The sequence below is a fragment of the Dromaius novaehollandiae genome, chromosome 2 (genome assembly GCF_036370855.1).
Source record: "Dromaius novaehollandiae isolate bDroNov1 chromosome 2, bDroNov1.hap1, whole genome shotgun sequence".
Classification (NCBI taxonomy): Eukaryota; Metazoa; Chordata; class Aves; order Casuariiformes; family Dromaiidae; genus Dromaius; species Dromaius novaehollandiae.
In genome coordinates, this window is record NC_088099.1 from 106,385,062 (window position 1) to 106,403,507 (window position 18,446).

The window sequence follows — 18,446 nt, forward strand, 5'->3', positions numbered from 1 at the left end:
CAATGAATGATAAAGGGAGAGACCAATGCTACAAACATTTTTGCAGAATTCAGTAAGAAACTGTGTTTTGGAGAAAGTGCAGATCTACCACTTCAGGAGTGAAAGGAAGGAGTGTCACATTTATGAGCTTGTCTGGCTGAAAGTATATTTACTAGCAAGAATAAAGAAAAGATAGTGGAAAATGAGATTGTAGTTCATCAAGAATGGAAAATACATTTTCCTCTATGCAAGAGGACAGGAGTTTGGCAAAAGAAGGTGTTGAAGACTACATATTTTATGTAACAGTAAAAACAAAGATCATATAAACAGAGGTGTAAGCAATATAAGATACTGGAAACAGCTAAGTGGATGCAACACTCATCGACCAGTTATCATACAAAATAAAAAGGAAAGTGACCAAATAGTCCTGAGTGATGCAGTAGAACTATCCAAGATGGCAGGGCAGGGCAGGGCAGGGCAGGGATGCAGAATAAATACAAAAGATGACTGGGTGTAAGTAAAATCAGAATGCAAATTCTAAGAGCATGGCTTTTTATACAGCATAATCACATACATTAACAATAGCGATATTAAAAGGGAAGAAGGGCTGAATCATCACGACAAAACTAAATGTCCATGTCTTTTGTAAGAGCCCAAACAACGTTTCAAAGCCATGAAACATTATAAAGCTATGACAAAAACTTAAATTTATCAGATAAGATACTAAAAATGGTTTATTCTATGATAGATATCAATCATGTGATAGACACCTTTATAATTCAAGTGCTTCACATTGCCCTTTTTTCCTCAAGATCTCACCCAAATCATATACAACACAAAAGCAATTTTCAGGCCTTACCTGTATGTAGACGAATGTGAACTTTTAAACTCCCTGAGGTGGAAAAGCATTTCATACAAAATTGGCACTTGAAAGCTTTAATCCCAGTATGTGTTTTTATGTGTGCTGTGAGTGTACTCTTGACTGCAAAGGCGCGGAAACACTGGGGACACTTGAACGGCTTCTCATGGGTATGAATGCGAATGTGGCGCACTAGATCACTTGGTTTTTTAAATTCTTTAGAGCAATAAGGACAAACATGCCATCTTATTCCATTTTCTTCACGTATAGAACCTGAAATAAGGAACCACATTAAAAATGAATGTGCTGGAAATATTTTAAAAGTTTTTCAAAAGTTCCATGACACTAACACCATCATACGGAAGTAACAAAAAGCAGCACAAATACATTTTTCAAATGCCACTCAACACACTTTGTAGACAATTAACTTCTCTATCAGATAGATTCTACTTCACAAAAATAGTGATGATTGAAATGACAAAAACAAAATTTAAGAGGATCCTGTTAAATTCATATATATTTATGCTATTAAAAAAGGAGGAAGGAAAAAAAAGAACAGGATACAGGCTAAGAAATGTCCAATAGCAAAGAACAGAAAGCAAAGAATGCAATTTGCATGCCACTTAGAAAAACAGAATGTGTGTGAAATGCAATATAATAGACCAGGTTTATGAATACTACATCTAACACAAAATTATTCAGCAGTGAATACAGCTCCTCACCCATAACCACATCAAAGTACTTTAAGTACTAAACACTTACGTAACTCACTGGTAGGGATACTTTATATGGCCCTCCCTTTTCTAAATTCAGTAAGGACATGAACCCCTCACAGTTCTCCGGCTAAGGACCCTGTTGGCCTTGAAGTTGTGTTCTGCTTTTATCTCTGTTACTAATAGAATTCATGGTATAAGCCATAAGCACAGCTGCTGCAGAAGAACTAACTACTTTAATGGAGAATTACAGCTCCTATTTACAAATGGTATGGGTTGAATTTGGACCAAAGATTTGAAGGAGAGGAGTTTGATAGATATGCCGGAGTTTCACTTTAGCCCAGTGTGGCCTATGCCATTTTAGAGCACATAGATTTACAACTTAAATCACTTGTTTCAGATAACAAACTTACATTAGAATTTATTAAAATTTAGTATTTTAAAAAGAGCAAAAGTTCTGTAGAAAGTCCTTCTGAAAGATATACAATTTAAAGCTACTTCTTTGCACAAATTGTTGTATTATCTAAGAACCCTAAGCACCGTCCTAAAGCAACAACATACCTCTGCTCGATGAAGATGAAAAAGAAGCTTCTAAATCATATTGGGGGTTTATTAGTTTATGTTATTTGATATCAGATATCAATTAGCTCATTAAATTAAAATCAGTTCACATAGTTGTTCTTTTGACAAACCATGTCTATACACAGAGGTTATTTCACCAGAAAACAATGGTCATCTTGTTTGACTGTACAGTAATGACCTTGTATTTTAATTGCAGCAACAATCAGAGCAAGTTGTTACTATATATGCATACAGCACAAAACAGTTTTGTTGCTACCAGAGGAAAAAATTAATGTTGATTTTTAGCACTGTTGCACTGGACAACATGGATTTTCTACTTTGGGTCAACCTCTGCCTTCTTAGCACAGAAAAAAGCAGCATGAATGTACCTATGAAGTTATTACCTATGAGCTCAATGACTGCTCATTACAGACTTGTCTCCACTTGGTCAGTCATTAAAATACAATAGCCATACTTGGAACAAAAACTTCTGGCAACCTTAAACTAAAGTTGTGTTAAAGCACACAGAGGCAAAATCCAAATTTGGATACACACCATATAGTATGGAAGTAAAACACTAACATATATTTATGATAACACTATCACATCACTGCTGTGATTCCAAACATAGGTAACATCGAAAGTATTATCCACTATGCCGATCTTGCATCCTTCTCTACATGGCCTAGATCAGTAAAGATTGGTATGAAGAAACAGCACTGTACTTTTGCCTCTTTGTGGCCTCAACTCCAAAGATGAAGTGTAGAGCTTGCAAGAACTCTCTGTTCTGGGGCAAACTATGAAATCCCAATCCTCCTCAGAGAAGGTCGATGGAAAAAGGAGGGGAGGGGGAAAATTTCTATTCTTCCTTTTTTCTCCTTCCCTCAAAACTCCACTGATCCAGAATATTTAATAGTGTCACATTACTTCATGACATTCTGGCACTTATTCAGTATAGTGAAAGATAAAAGTGATATTGATCATAATTAATGCATATCATATATTTTACATACAAGCAGATGAAATACTGATTTAGTGCCTCTGGAAATTCATACTTGATACACCCTGTATGTTTTGGGAAGTCCCTTTATAAAGCCATTAACACACCACAAAACACTATTGCCCTTACAGCACAAAATGTAGCAAGCAGTGGCAGCATTACCAGGTAAAAACGGTGACTTCTTCTTAATAATCTTTTTTTCTTTTTTTTCCAGTTTATCTGTACTCTCTTCTTCCTTATCTTGTTCTGCGTTATTAGAGTCAGCCTGACGATTTGAGAGAGGCTGGACATCTGGATTTTGATCCTGGACCCCAGGTGTCTTAGTCTGGCTGCAGTCAGTAGAATGTGCAGAGACAGGAATTGAAGACAACCCACTGTTCTCTAAAGCTTGCTAAAACAGAACAAAACATTTATATTAGGAAAGAAACATTCCACAATTATTACAACTTTGTTCAAACAAGTATTTAGAAGACACAATACAAATGTAACTAAATAAATTTTATCAAATGTCTTACCCTCCCAGAAATTCAGTTGGGTTTCAAAACTGTCTCTTACCTAATGTTAATGTTAACTTTTGACAGTTACGCTGTTCATGAGATTTCAAGTTGGATTTCCTGCGCTAATACAAGTTCCAACAACTACCTTTCAAAAAAGTGCCAATTTTCTCTATAGAATCAAGCACTTACCAGGAATATAAAAGATATCTGATATGCCCATTAAACAAAAGAGTAGCTCCCCATAAAAGTGCAAATTTGAAGCCTCAGGTTAGTGAGAAGCCACAGAGGGTATAAAAGAAAGAACACTAAATCAAAGAAAGGCTTGGAAAAGCTCAAAAGCCTCTGTTAATAAGTTATAGATAACCATCTGACTGACACAAGAGCAATGCCTTGCTTTTTATATCACGTTGAAGGGACTGGAGTATGGACACCATCAAGGATACTATTGTGTCTGAAAAGGCTTCCGATCAATTACTTCAAATGCACATTTCAGCATGAATGTGCAGATGTTTGATCACTTCGAAGAAAACCAGATTTTATTTTTATTTTGTACGCCAATGTGCTTAGTAATTAAATGCTTATCCAATAGTTTAAAGAATCAACCTCAAAGACTGATTTTTTTTAAGTAGCTATCAAGTTACATTTCCTATTATAATTTACTGGAACTACATGTAACTCTCCCAGATATCACAGAGCTCAGCACATGTAACAGAGTGAACTTGCATACGGTGACATGTAACATTCAGGTCTTCCAAAAAGAAATTGAAATGGTGCTTAAAAGACTACAGATGAATACAAAGCTTATAAGTTAGCAGGCTACCATCGGTACAGAGGATGAATATTCTCTGCCATGTTCCATCCTGTTTGTGCCTTTAAGCAGTGGAGGCTGCAGAACAAGTATGGATAGTTGATTTACTGCCCTGCATCTCTTCCACACAGAGCATCTCCTATTGCCAACATCAAGGACAGAATATTGGGTTAGACAAACATGGGTCTGATACAGTACAGAATCTTTGCACATGAAGGCAAGATTCAAATATTTCATATTAAATAGAACAGGATAAGGGCCCAGAGACACTCTCATTTTTTAACTAGATAAAAATGCATTTTTTTCTTAATTATAATTATGCTTGAAGAACGGCACAACTAAAGAATGTGTTGTAAGATGCTTCTAGGCAACAGAAAAAGTAATCAATAAAATGTTCAGATATGGGTCTGAACATTTATGGTATTCTTTTAGACCATCTAATCAATATTTATAACCTTGCTTTTGTTATATTACACAAAAAAAATCTTGGCACGTTTTGCAGCTGTTCAATATATCTTTACAATCCTTTTTTGACTAATAATAAATCATTTAGAAATGCAGAGGCAATGCTACCATTGAAAATACTGAGAACAAACTTTACTAGAATAAAAACAATCAGAAAGAAACCACTAAAATATAAAGCTGCTGTCATATACAGCTCCTACCTGCAAAATGTCTCTGTTGACTCCCACTGCAATGTTGAGTTGCTGACCAGGTTGCTGAGGCTGGTTATTTTCTACTGGACCTGGTTCTGATAACTCAAGGAGCTGCTGGATCACGTCGGTTACAGCCTGCTGTCCCTGATGAGTGGTAGCTGAAGACACCTGGTTTTCTGTCTGTTGAAGAAGCGGAGACCGAAAATGTGTCGCCTGAAATATACAGCAGCACACTTGTAAAGGAAGATGAAAAGTATTCATGAACCTACCTGTTAGGCTCCATTATCTGAAACGTCTGTTAATTGTCCACTACAGGGACATCTACTTGTGTAAGACATGAGTATTATATAGAGTTGTCTTTCAAGGTCTGCTCATTCTACTAAAGAGCTGCTTCTGTATATCCTTTTCCTGCAGTTCTTCCCAACTGTGTAACTGTAAGCTTGAATTAAGTTTATCATTACTACTGAACCTTCAATTAGTTCAAAAAACAGGGATCAATTACTGAATTCTCCAAATAGAGGCCACATAAAGTAATTCTAAAACAGAAAAAGGGTACTGGGGTGGTCTTTTTAAAAAATTTGGATTTTACTTAGCCAAGTCCTTTGGAAAAACCACCTTTTATTAGCTGACATTTTTCGTGTGAAATTATTAGTGTTGTTACATCAACACTCATCAGAACAATCAAAATAACAACTTTTTTGGTTTAATTTTCTCCTTTTCTCAAATCTCTTAGCTTTAAATGAATGTCTTTATATCCCTAAAATTTAAATACACATGGGACTTCGTCAAAACCATTCTAATCATAATAATAATAAATAATAATAATAAAAAAAACCCTTAGCTTACTAGGTATAGGTATATCCTATATACCTAGGTATATCCTGAGAATTAGATGAAGTATTCTGAATGCCTTCTCATGAGACAATATAAAACAAATCGCTAACTCATTTCTCTTGCATGCGTGCAAAAGACTAGCACTTGCCATTTTACTGCTTTTAGTATTAGCTTGTCTTTTTTTCACCTCACTGTTTCACCAAATAAGATGATTTCATCTATTTAGATTCAAATTTGGCAAAAGTTCTATAAACATTTCAGTATGCTATTTGACAAACTAAAATAAACCACTGCAGTGAAAACGCACACAGACAGAAACTGAAGCAAGATGTTCTGCAAAAGAGCATAAAAGCTTTTTAGACACTTCTTTTTTTTCCTCCCTTAAAGCACAACGCAGGAAACTCTTTAGTAGAGTGGGAAGCCTAGACCAAAAGGTCTACAAAACTCTCCCTGGTTTTAGCAAGAGAAAAAAAGTTGTTAACGAAGGGTCTGCTCAACATTGTTTGACAAGAAACTTACAGTATTATATGTATTTAGCTCATGTGTTCATGTATTTTATAGAAGTTTATGCATACTCTCACAGAGGCAATCTTTTTTGACAAATAACACACATATGTGTGTACACAAAGTTTGTTACCATTTCCATTAAGCTATCCTGTTCGTTATTAAAAGCTTCAGAGGTCTCCTTCCAGATCTCACTCAGAATACTTACATATGTGACTTAAAAACAGCATAGAGAACAAAGTATTTTATTCTCCAAAATGCTACTTTTTTCAGTCAGAATAGTGGACCTTGTGATCACTTAGTCTGATCTCTGGCATAAAGCAGACCACATGACTGCCCCAAGTCAATTACTCCTTTAAATAAAGTAACTGTACATAAATTACAGTATTTTTAACCTAAAAATTGGGTACAGTAAATTTTTATATTGCTAGCGAACTTTGACAAATGGTTCCAACAGTTAGTCACCCACACTAAAAATATATACCTTATTTCAAAGTGTGAATTTAGCTAGCTTCAACCCTTAAAACTTTTTTTGCTTCTGTTTTAAAGAGACTATAGATTTTTTCTGCAAAACAGAAGATCAAGTCATTCTTTAATATTTTATCCGATGAGCAAAATAGATAAAGTTTCTTGAATCTCTTCGGTAATAAAACACATCATTTAATACTTTAAATATTCTATAGCTCTGAATCCTCTTAAATCTTTGAATATGGTGTCCACTATTCATGAATGTAAACAGACAAACAATAAAAGCAGCAACTGCTAGAATCAAATGTAGAGTGCATACATATAAGCTCTTCGCTTTCATGCAAGACTTCTTCTCTATACAGAAAGGCCGCATTAGTCTTTCCAGCCAACAAAAGCTGCACTTTCTGCTGATTTATCCATTAGGACCTTTTCAATCCCTATTTCTAAAGGTAAAATCCCTGTCCATCTCTAATCTGCAAATACAGCCTACTTCCACTCTTTGATGTATGATTTTGTTCTTGGACGTATCAAAACATATCTTGCTTGTTTGCACCCAGCTCGCCAAGAAATCCATATTACACTGTATCAGTGACTTGACCTCTTCAAAAATTACCTCAATCTTTGTACCATCTTGATCAGTGATGATATTTTCTTCCACGGCACTGATAAAATATTAAGTAGTGTAGGGTCAAGAATTAATTCTTAAGGGACCCCACCAGAAACAATGGTGATTCCCTGCACAACTACATTAGAAGTTCTCTCCAAAAGTTTTAAAACCACTTAAGGTGTATCACAGTAAGTTTAGTAGGTCATTCCATTTGAAAATACAAAACATATTCTTACTTTTAATCACCTCTATTGCAAGAGGGAAAAGGAAGAATCAGTAAGAGTCAGACAAATGCAACTAGCTCTGCTTACCAAAAAAAGCTAATGTTGAATAAGAGAAAAATACCCAACTTTTTGTTAAAGCCACGAGTAATACGTAGTACAGATCCATGCAAAACTCAGAGCATTACCTTAGGTCAACCAATCAACAGCAACTGCACATAAAAAAGCAAGCTTTACACTTTAAGGCACAGAAAACAAGCAGATAATATATTGAAGGAGGAATATTTAAAAACATGGGAAAAAATTGCTGCTGATTCATCTTAGTATTGAGGTTTGTCAATATTGGTTTTGCGGTGCTGCCATATGCCTCTTTTCCACAACACTGCTGTATGCTTTACATTAGCTAGTTACTAGTTCAAAAACAGAAGGTACCCTAGCAAGGGGAATGAGAATTCAGGTTCTTCTCTAACCACTAGACTAAAAAGTCCCCTTGCTTGGTTTCGTAGACCCACCATGCATCAATTGAAGCTGATTCCGCAGCACACATTCACTCTTGAAATGCTTGGTGGCCCAGTAACTAAGGCATTCTCTGGAGAATATACAGGTTTGAAGACCCTAAGGCTAAGGAAGGAGTTGAACACAATTCTCCCACCTTCTAGGCAAGAGTAACAAGCAATTCCGAGAAGAGGAGGTGGGAAATTGCTTCCATTGCTACTGACTGGCACCCACCACTGGGAAAGAGCCTGGCACTCTGCATCAAGTGAAAGGGACCACACAGTATGAAACCCTGATGGAGGAGCCTAATTCCAATATTTAGATTCAATGGAAAAGCACAACAACTTCCTCTTCATTCATAATCTGAGGAAAAAAAAGTAGGTCATCAGTTCCACTTTGGAGCTTGCTTTGTTTGAAAACTTTTGAATATAATCCACTCTATTCATAAGGCCTATGCAAAACAAAAATCAGTTAATTGGGGCAGAGCAGAGGAAGGGAAGGAACAGGGGAACCAAGCAAGACTTGCTCTTCAATATCACATTGTTCTTTAAAACTTTTTTTTTTTTGAGAGAGAGATCAATATGCACCAGTAGACCATAACATTCACAGTTTGGACAAGCTTTTTTCCCCTTCTAGATTATCAGTTTGACACTATATGCAGATTGTAAATCTACTGGATTAAGTTCCCAAATAATTACAATTTTAATTACAATAAAGGGTATTTTAAACTGATGATTATCTTCTTTGCAGACCCACAGTCCTCTTTCTTCCCAGCATCACTTCTGATACCAATCCAAAGTTCCCAACAAGGAAAGTAATGTCAACTGGTTAAAAAACGAAAGTGTACTTAAAGTTAAACTGCTTTTGAAGAACAGCTGTTTTTAATATCTTTTAAGCTTTATAAGGAACATTTTGTATATGTGTGGTATCAAATAATTATAAGTAATCAGTTAGTTTACATCAGTTCTGTTCAATCTTAAGTCAGTTGGTCCAGAAACACTGATTTCACAGTAAAAGAGAAAAAAAAGGGGATAGATTGGTTATAGTGACTTAAAAGAAACACTGGCACATTTCCTAGTCCTTGGTTCTGTGAACTCTAGTTGGTGAGCAGAGAGAAAGTGGCTGAAGGAAGGGAAGCGGTGAATGTAAGTCATGTTAGTCTGCCACTAGGATACAGTGCTGCAACTGACAGGCAACAAACTGCTGCAACAAAACATGCTACCACTCTCCCTGCAACCAACACCTCAAGATCTGCCTGTCTCCAAGAGCGCTAGGTAGGGTGTTCTGGAAAGCCAGTCCCTGTGTCTTCCTCCCACAGCTCCACGTGCTCCTCCGCTATCTGAAGTTCAACCAGCTGAACAAGCACAAATCAAGCACCTTCCATCTCCAGCCAAATCACATCTCTCCTGTGAAGTCAGGTCAGATGTGCAGGTTAGTCCAACACTTATGAGACTCCTTACTCTCCTCTGGTCTTTGCATACAGCAGAATATGCCTCCATTTTGAAGATACAGTGAACAGAAATGTGTGCAAAAATCATGAACATAAAATGAATGATCCATACAACATCCGTTTCATTCACCAAGACGTTTGCCTTCACATATTAGCCGATCAACTCAGCACAGAGCAGAGTAGCATATCTTCTTTTACCACATAAATAAACATTTACAAAATTCTGAAAAGTTCCTCCCCCTTTTAGTCTTGATACAACAATGAAGAGAAAACTCTATACTTACATTCTTCCATTTGCTATCAACAGGTTGCAAAAGATTAGCAGGAGATGTTGTCAGAGGCTGGGTGACAGAGTCCTATACAGACATAGGAAGAAAGGATTTTAAGCTATTGTACAGAAAGAGACACAGTTAATATTACTCATAAAAGCAGAACCATTCACTTTGCTATGGCACAGAAGCTAGGGATAGAAAAAGGAGATTTTATGGGACAGACACAAATTTATGCAGGACCACCAGTGTTGTTTCATTGCTTATATATGCTAAATAAATGTGAATTACAGAAACTGATATCTAAGCTATAAGCACTGATGAGACAAGATAAGTAACAGCCTTAGCAGTAAACATATTTTATAGGACGTATTCATGCACCAGACAATGCATTCTTCAGTAGCACAGCACTTCAAAAGACTTCAACTTTTGGAACACATATAATAGAGACAAAATCATTGTTCTTCCTCTTGTCCATACTAAGGGACGACAATGACTAATCAGAAACTTCAGTAAGGTGGAAGTATTATACTTGACACTTGAGACTGATGTTAAAGAAGCCACACAAGTTGTGACCAGAGTGAAGAAGTTGGTCCTAATCTAAGAATATTAGCGCTAATCTAAGAATGTACCACCTCTCTATAGCAGTAAAATTAACCAATCAATCATTAAATCTCTGCAGCTTCAGATACAAAATTAAATACAGAAAGAGTAATATTGTTTTAATGTCATTAACATGTCAGTAGTTTTTGTTCTTCCTCGTTAAATTGGCATTCTTTTTTTAAAAAAAAAAACATTCCCCGTTTTGCTTATACTACTGTCGGGAGGTATTCTACATTTTTCCACTTCTTCATACAAGCAGAGAAATATGCATGAGGCAAAGATAATAGTAGTATACTTCTATGATAGCAATATGCAACTGAGTTACTACAATGCAAAACAAAACAAAACAATAAAAACACAGCTGGTTAGCAAACATTACATATTATGAAGGCTTCCACTTTCATAAGTGTACTCTTAAAAGGCAAATGGATGTCTTACAAAAAGATGTGGAGATTACACGTATTTGTAAGCAAAGAGGACACATTAATCTTTTTTTTTAATTAACCTGAAGAGACCAATAGCATCTACCATATAAAAAAAGTTATGAAATTTAGAAAAGAACAAATGGTTCTCCAAATAACACTAACTAGACACTTATTTTAAACAAGATACAGCTGCATAAGGAAGGTGAGACTTAAAATATTTCACCATGTTTATGACATTGTCGGAACTCCTGAAATGCAAGTTTTCAAAATATTTTACAACTTTAACCTTCCTCTTCAAAGACTGAAATTACATGTCATATGTTGAACTTAAAAGCATAAAAGTTGGAGATGATGAGGAAGAGAGCGGAAAAAAGATAGAAAAGGTACAAGGTCTCTTCAAAGAACATATTAAATAATATTAAACATGTATTGGTTCAAAAAATGAAATGGGCTCATGAAAGCCAAATTGTTTTTGACATTTTAACTTTTACTTGTATCGTGGTGAAGAAAAAATTTGGTGATTCTACTAAAGCTAAGATTTTTCCTTTATGATCTACCAAATAACAAGCTGGTATTTAAAACAGGTTATCAAAAATACTGAGAACAAGAATCCAGTCTGTTTTCATATGGACTAACATTTTATCAATAATTAATCTCTGCAAATGAGTTAAAACTAATATACAGTTTGCATAGTCTAGAGTCCATTGTTCCGGTGAAGCTTCCCAGTTATTTTCACGTTTTCTATAGACAGGAAACCTTCCCCCCCATCACCACCATCTGTAAGTAACAAAGTTGTATTTTATTTATCTGCAGAATAAAATTGTTAAATTTTCATCTAAACCCTCAAACTGTAAATCCTTTTTTTGCATACACTGTGCCAATATTTAACTACATAAATTGATTCAAAAAAATGACAGAAAACTTCAAAAAGATATTCGTAAGACAGCTATAGCTTTTTAAATTCTGACCTATCTGAAGAATTACAGGAATTAAAATATAAAATAATTAAATTTTAAAAGCATTTACATAATATAACAAGTAAAGCTTACCGCTGTACCATGAGATACATCTGTTGAAGAGCTTGAAGAATTCTGTGGACCACCCATATGCATCTTGCTGATATGTGTATTTAAGCTACCCAAGCTTTTAAAGACACAGCTACATTCCGTACAGTTATACGTAGGGCCATTCTTAACCTTCAAGAAGACAAAAAAGTATATTTTTCCTGAATATACCTAATGCTATCTTTCTTATCAGCATAAGAAATATATTATAGAACTATGAAAGAAAGTTAAAATGTTTAATTTCCCCAAGCTGTTGATGTCCAGTTATAGGACAGGTCTGATACCTGCCTGAAATCAAGCAAACCATATCTATGTGCATGACTCATCTCATGACTGCCTCTCAATTTTCGGAAGCACCACACAGCAAAACAAATGTCATTTGGCAAATGAGGCCTCAGACTTTTCCATCCTTACAACTTCCTAGAATTACATACTAAGAAACAAAATCCAAAAAGCAGCTTTACCAATTAAGACTTCCCTGAAGATGTAATAACATACATACTTAAACACAAATGAAAATCAGGAGATACGAAGGAAAAAGAGACAGTTAAATTATCTTCAAATTTTGTTTTTTCTGTTTACTTTTACAAAAATCTCTTTTATACGTTTCCAAGAAAAAAAAAATCTGTTTTTAGATCACAAAGAAAATGAAGGTGAGATGAACTCAGTCAAAGACCATAGGGACTGCCTGGAAAAATTAAAAGAAAAAAACCCTCGTATGAAGGGCAGAGAAGTTTAATGATATAGTTTGAACTGAGGGACTACAGACAGGATCAGAGAGTGACCAGCAGCAGCTTGTTTCGGACTTCCATAGCAAGGAGTGGAGGTGACACATGAGATAATTAACCTAAGACAAGGCAAATAAATTTCCAGTTTCCGAACCATCTTCCTTTCCCACGCCTTCTCAGACTATCACACAGCTGTAAGACCCAGTGCAGCGCTTTCCATATACGGGGGATAACTCTAGCCCAGCAAGTCTTGGTAGTCCAACTTGTAAAGCATGCACGGGGCAAGGCAACAAGACCAGTTCCTGGGGTTACTGTACCCACAACACACTGCAGGCCATGTATCACCAGGTCACTTATTACGGCCTTACAGACTCAGTTTGGGAACACATGCAAAAAAGGGATTTATACTCAAGCTGTTTGCCAAGTAGATGTTTTTGACGACAAGATTAGTACACATTCCATAGGAAAAGAGTTAAAAAGAACAGCAAGGAGGAGTTTACTGTTTTTGACGCAAAAGACCCTAAAGGTTTATCAAGCATAAAGAAAGAATTGTGAAGTTGTTCTATAAAGAAAAAAATTCTGATGGGATATTGTAAGAAAGGTATGGTGAGAGAAGAGGAAACAATCACAGAATTTCAGTGCTTGAAGTCTTCAAAAGAGCATATATTGCACTGCTTTCAGTGTAATATGTAATACTGTATTTCCTGACAACAAGCTTGAACCGGTAAGATGACATTTCAGGAAGAGGTATCAACTCCTAAAATACAGATGAGACTGAACAGTGATAGATTAAGTGAGAATCAACCTGTTTCAATTATCAACTGTTATGTTTCTCTGACTGTTTCAGGATAAAATGAAGAATTAACAGGGTCCTGCATGTGGTCTTGAAGGAAACTCAGCAACAGCAAGAAAGAAAAATTAATAAAAGAGCCAAAGCAGTAACTAAAATACAGGCTCAGGACCAAGAAATACAATATGATGTGACGAAGAGATAACACTTAAGAAATAGTGGAGAAAAAAGAGGAAAATATTTTTGGTTGGATCCCAAATACCCCTGTAATATTGAAAAAAAATCAGCAATGTAAATTATTAAATTATTTCTGTATTTTTTCATGTTGCAAAAAGCTATCCTATATAGGAAGTTGCAGATAAGGAGAAAGACTAGTTACACCAAGTCATACAAAATGTAAGCATATGATTTAATATAATTAAGTGAAATATAAAACACTAAGACCTATTCTAAAAGGGACTGTAACCTAAAAAGTAGAAACTCTAACACCCTGAGGGATCCTTAGGAAAAAATAAATAAAATCTATCATTGTAACACAACACTGGAAACTGAGAAAGCATATCTCAGACACAGAGTTAAGCGAAAGAGTGAAATCAGAGAGATGACATTCTGCATGCAGAGGGGTGGGGGGAGCTGGCTCCACCCACTTGCTTCCTTTCAAATCAAAACTAGGTTTCTTTCTATGGGTATGTTCAACCAAAAATCATCAAGGCAGTGAGGAATCACTGAACAAAGCCCCATCGCCAGTGCTGCTCAGGAGATTGTATTACATTATCATAGCAGTATATTTTCTATCTTAAAAATCATTTGTCACAAAGAGAAAAATGTATCAGAACAAAGAGGTCCAAGATACTACTGTTTTTTATTTTTATCTTCTACTGTAATTTTCTACACCTGTAACTGAAAAGCCTCTGAAAAGGCTTTTCAAAGTCAAATTAAAACAATGTTCACACGACTTAGTGGGCTGCTATTTGGTTTGAAATTTCTTACCATTTTCTTCTTTGTGGCTTTTGGAGAACCTGCTGTTCTTACCTTCATCTGATTCTAGTTCTCATTCTCCCAAGGCTGATGTATATGCATTTTTATATGTCTAAAAACACTCATAGATTATTATCTATCAATGTACTGAAAAAACAACGGTAAATGAAGATTTTCCTAGCTATCCTAAGCAGTCATTTATTCAGATTAAACTGTTTTAGAAAAGCTGAATTTGCAGCTAAAACCAGCAAACTGGAATGTATACTACAGCAGGGAATCTATACTGGCTGCAGAATGCTCCACTGAGCTTTATAATAGCAAACAGGACAATTTAAATACTGAGAAGGAAAGGTTAAATACCAATAAGCAGTATATTAGCACCAATTACTTTATGAATAATTGTATTTACCTCTGAATGAACTCTCTGTATGTGTGACTGAAGATTGCCTTTCTGAGAAAAGGCTGCAGGACAAAAGGCACAAGCGTGAGGTTTTTCACCAGTGTGCTTGATCATATGGGTCTGCAATGCCCCCTTCTGGTTGAAGGCTTTTCCACATTCGCTGCATTTAAAAGGTCTTTCACCTAAAGGAAAAAAGAAGGAACTAAGGTAAGCGGCTTTAAATAAGTCTGTTGGCAGTTATGTGCATCTACAAGAAAAATCCTATCAGATAAAACACTGCATATAGGTATACATACACACATACAAACATACCAACATATGTTATTAAGTGTTTTGACAATGAAATTGTTTATCTCAACCACTAATTTTGATATCTAATATGTTGAGATGTACCTTTGTGAAAAAAAAGTTATGACCTAGCTAATAATTATTAGTTACAATTGGTAAATTAAACGAAACTTCTATGAAACAACTGTTTAAAACAGCTTTCCTCGACCTGCTGTTTGGAAGATCTCAGAAGCTGCTGTGCAAAAACACTTGAGGAAAAGGGGAAAAGAAGAAAATCAAAGTAACATAACCTATTCTTCTACCCCAAACCCATAAATCCACACGTAAACACAGAAACAAACACACTGGGGGGGGGGGGGGAAACAGTAATAAACAACTAATATTCAAATTTAGCTTCTTATTTAGTTTAAGAATTTTAAGTATTACAGCAACACTACAAAAATGGCCCATGGTCCCCTCCCTCAATGAATATTAATAGTCATTCATTTCTCTTTACCATCACCTATCAAAAAGTTGCAACAGAATGTTTTTATTATTTGAGATATTGTGCATCCTGCTCAAAAAAATTTAAAAACATGATTTTTTTTTAATATTTCATATTAGTATTGCATAGTAAAGAAAATCCTAGGCAATATTGCTACAGGAATACTCTGCTACAATTTCCTGGTTTTAGTGTTCCCAATGTTGTGCATACTCATATTTATTTGTACATTAACAGATTAAAGCTGAGAACCTTCCCACAAATCCTTACATGAAAAACAGAACTAAACACACAGACGTTAAGAACAAAGTTCAGTTTCTTACCACCCACCTTATGTCTTAACTATTGCAAATTGCTGTTGTGAACTCAATATTAATCTTCTTTCTTTTAGTGAAACAGTTTATCTATGGTAATTCCAGTATCTCGAGAAAATTTAACTCTTTGCTTTGGTACATTTCTATAGCAAAAAACCCTATAGTTGCTGAACATTACATCTTCTATATCAGTAAGTTCTACTATGCACTAAGCATTAAGCACACAAAAGCAGTTTTAATGAATACTGTTGTATTATTTCCAGGTATACTGATAGCTGTAATTACACATAGTTCCAAATGATAAATTCTTAATTAAACATCACAGTATTTGAAGGGAAGCTGCTATTTTTGAAATAGATTTCAAGAATATAATTTACATTTGTATCAACAACGAATGAATGTATACGTTCTCTGCTGCTGCTTATGGTTTTTGAAGATGTGGGTTTTATTGCGTTCTTAAAATTCTGAACACCAATTCAGTTCTTGTTGAAGGACAATGATGAAAGTCCTAGGGGATTTCATAGGTAAAATGCATTGCCTCTACTAATAGCTACAGGTGGGCCTATTGAAGTATTTCTTAAGTTTGCCTTTAAGTAACTTCCATTATACAAACTAAATCTTAATTCTGTGGGGAAATGTAAAACTCAAGACTTAAAGACTCTAAACTCTTTAAAGCAGAGATCGTCTTTCCTATATATTTTAAAGAACCTCAAGCAATTGGATGGATAATAATCCGATTAGCTACAGATTTAAAGTAATAACATACTTCATAAATTAAATTAGTATTTCCTAACTATTTGGAACTAGAATGGCCCACTGTCATGTGCAGATAGGGACTATATCTTCTACCTGTGATTCCTCCAATAGACAAACATCTCTCTATTCTTCCAGAAGAATTACAAATGCACTTGAACTTTCTGAAGCTTTAGAACATTCTCTACAATCTTATTTCTTTAATTCTAGCTACAACAGCAAAAATTAATGTACCAGAGAATAGACTCTAAAATAAGAAAGTTACTTTTCAATGACTTTTTGGATATTACATTGAGACAACTTTTAAAGCAGGTAAAGGGTGACCTCTTGTGTCACTGTTTTGTAACTAAAATCCATAAAGCTTCAAATGATTCATATTAAAGAGTCACATAATGGAATTTGTTTTCAGCAAACAGGTAACAGCATATAATTTGGCAAATGTATTGATACTATTATTTCAATTCTCAACACAGGAAAGTATTTAGTATTTCTCAAAGTCATTGAATTTTGTAAAAACAACCGCAATCTAAAATAATTACTTCCTCAGTCTTACCTGTATGTATCCTAACATGTCGAGTTAACTGACTTGGTTTTTGGAAAGTTTTTCCGCAGTGTGGACATGAATAGGTGAACCCACTTCTGTCAATGTTTCTGTTATAAGATCTTGTATTTGACACCCTGGCAATAAATAATAAAAAAAAAAACTAAAAAAGATCACCTTAATCCTAATATTAAACAGATTATTTAGGAGCTTATTTTACTACACCATTTTTAACATACAGGTTAAATTCGGTGACAATGTGCAGTATCAGCTATATCAGTAAAGTTTTCTTCTACTGATACGAAAAGAGTGATGTTAACAGTTGTCAACCTTTTTCAAATCCACCTGCACAACAACCACCAAAAGTTTTACAATTATTTCTGTAATAAACATGATACATCTTAGGGGTTTTCTGGAGACATTTTTACTGTAAATGCAGGTATAAGTATAGAGTGGCTTCACAATTACCATTCTGGTGGGAATTTTGGAATTGATTTCTTTTGCTTCAACACAGCAAGAGCTTTTTTCTTAATTAGAGTTTGAGCATCTCAAGAATTAGGAAACAGGCAATTACATTCTCTGCAATCTAACGAGAACAGGTTTAGAACTGGTATTTTCTATGCAACCGAGAAGCAAGAGTTAACTAATGTGGAGCAGGTATGCAATATATACCACCACCTTGATACTCAGGGTGGTATAATAATAAAAAATTGCAGGAAATTAAGAGTCTGTGCAAAAGCCATGAAGTCATTAAACTTCTACTCAAATGATAAATCTCTGGAAGAATGCATACATTTAGTGCCTATTTAAAGGACAGCACATTCTCCCTTCTGATTACTTCAGACAAATTTTATATACATTTTAAAACTCTGTATACTCTTGCAGAAGCAGAGGAGTGACCACAGAATTTTGGTAATATTTTTACTTTTGCATATTAATTACATCTGCTAAAATTTACTTAAGTATCCAGAGCAAAATCCACTGAAGACTAAATAGTAGTGGAGAGAATAGGACGGATTTTAGGACTACTTCTTATTTCCATCTCAAGGCAGATCTAGACCAGTCTGACTGTCAGAATATACTCTCTGATGAGAAATGACATCCGTTTAAACGTATAGGTGTGACACCTTGATATGGAAATCTTATCATAATCAATTTGG

The 18,446-nt window shown here is 35.1% G+C and overlaps 1 protein-coding gene across 11 annotated transcripts in view; it reads right to left on the minus strand.

The window, feature by feature from the left end:
- Positions 1 to 18,446, minus strand: part of ZNF236 (zinc finger protein 236) — an 87,737-nt gene that overhangs the window by 47,141 nt on the left and 22,150 nt on the right. For 10 of the 11 annotated variants that reach the window (XR_010387864.1, XM_064507117.1, XM_064507116.1 and 7 more), the window contains exons 5-11: positions 17,299 to 17,423; positions 14,919 to 15,091; positions 11,999 to 12,145; positions 9,937 to 10,008; positions 5,083 to 5,286; positions 3,275 to 3,503; positions 839 to 1,111 (exon numbers count right to left, since the gene is read on the minus strand). Coding sequence is in view for 10 of the 11 variants with exons in the window: in XM_064507117.1 (XP_064363187.1) it covers positions 839 to 1,111; positions 3,275 to 3,503; positions 5,083 to 5,286; positions 9,937 to 10,008; positions 11,999 to 12,145; positions 14,919 to 15,091; positions 17,299 to 17,423 (1,223 nt within the window). In the remaining variant the exon portion in view is untranslated. The remainder of the gene's footprint in view (positions 1 to 838; positions 1,112 to 3,274; positions 3,504 to 5,082; positions 5,287 to 9,936; positions 10,009 to 11,998; positions 12,146 to 14,918; positions 15,092 to 17,298; positions 17,424 to 18,446) is intronic. The other variant, XM_064507113.1, reaches the window with a different exon arrangement.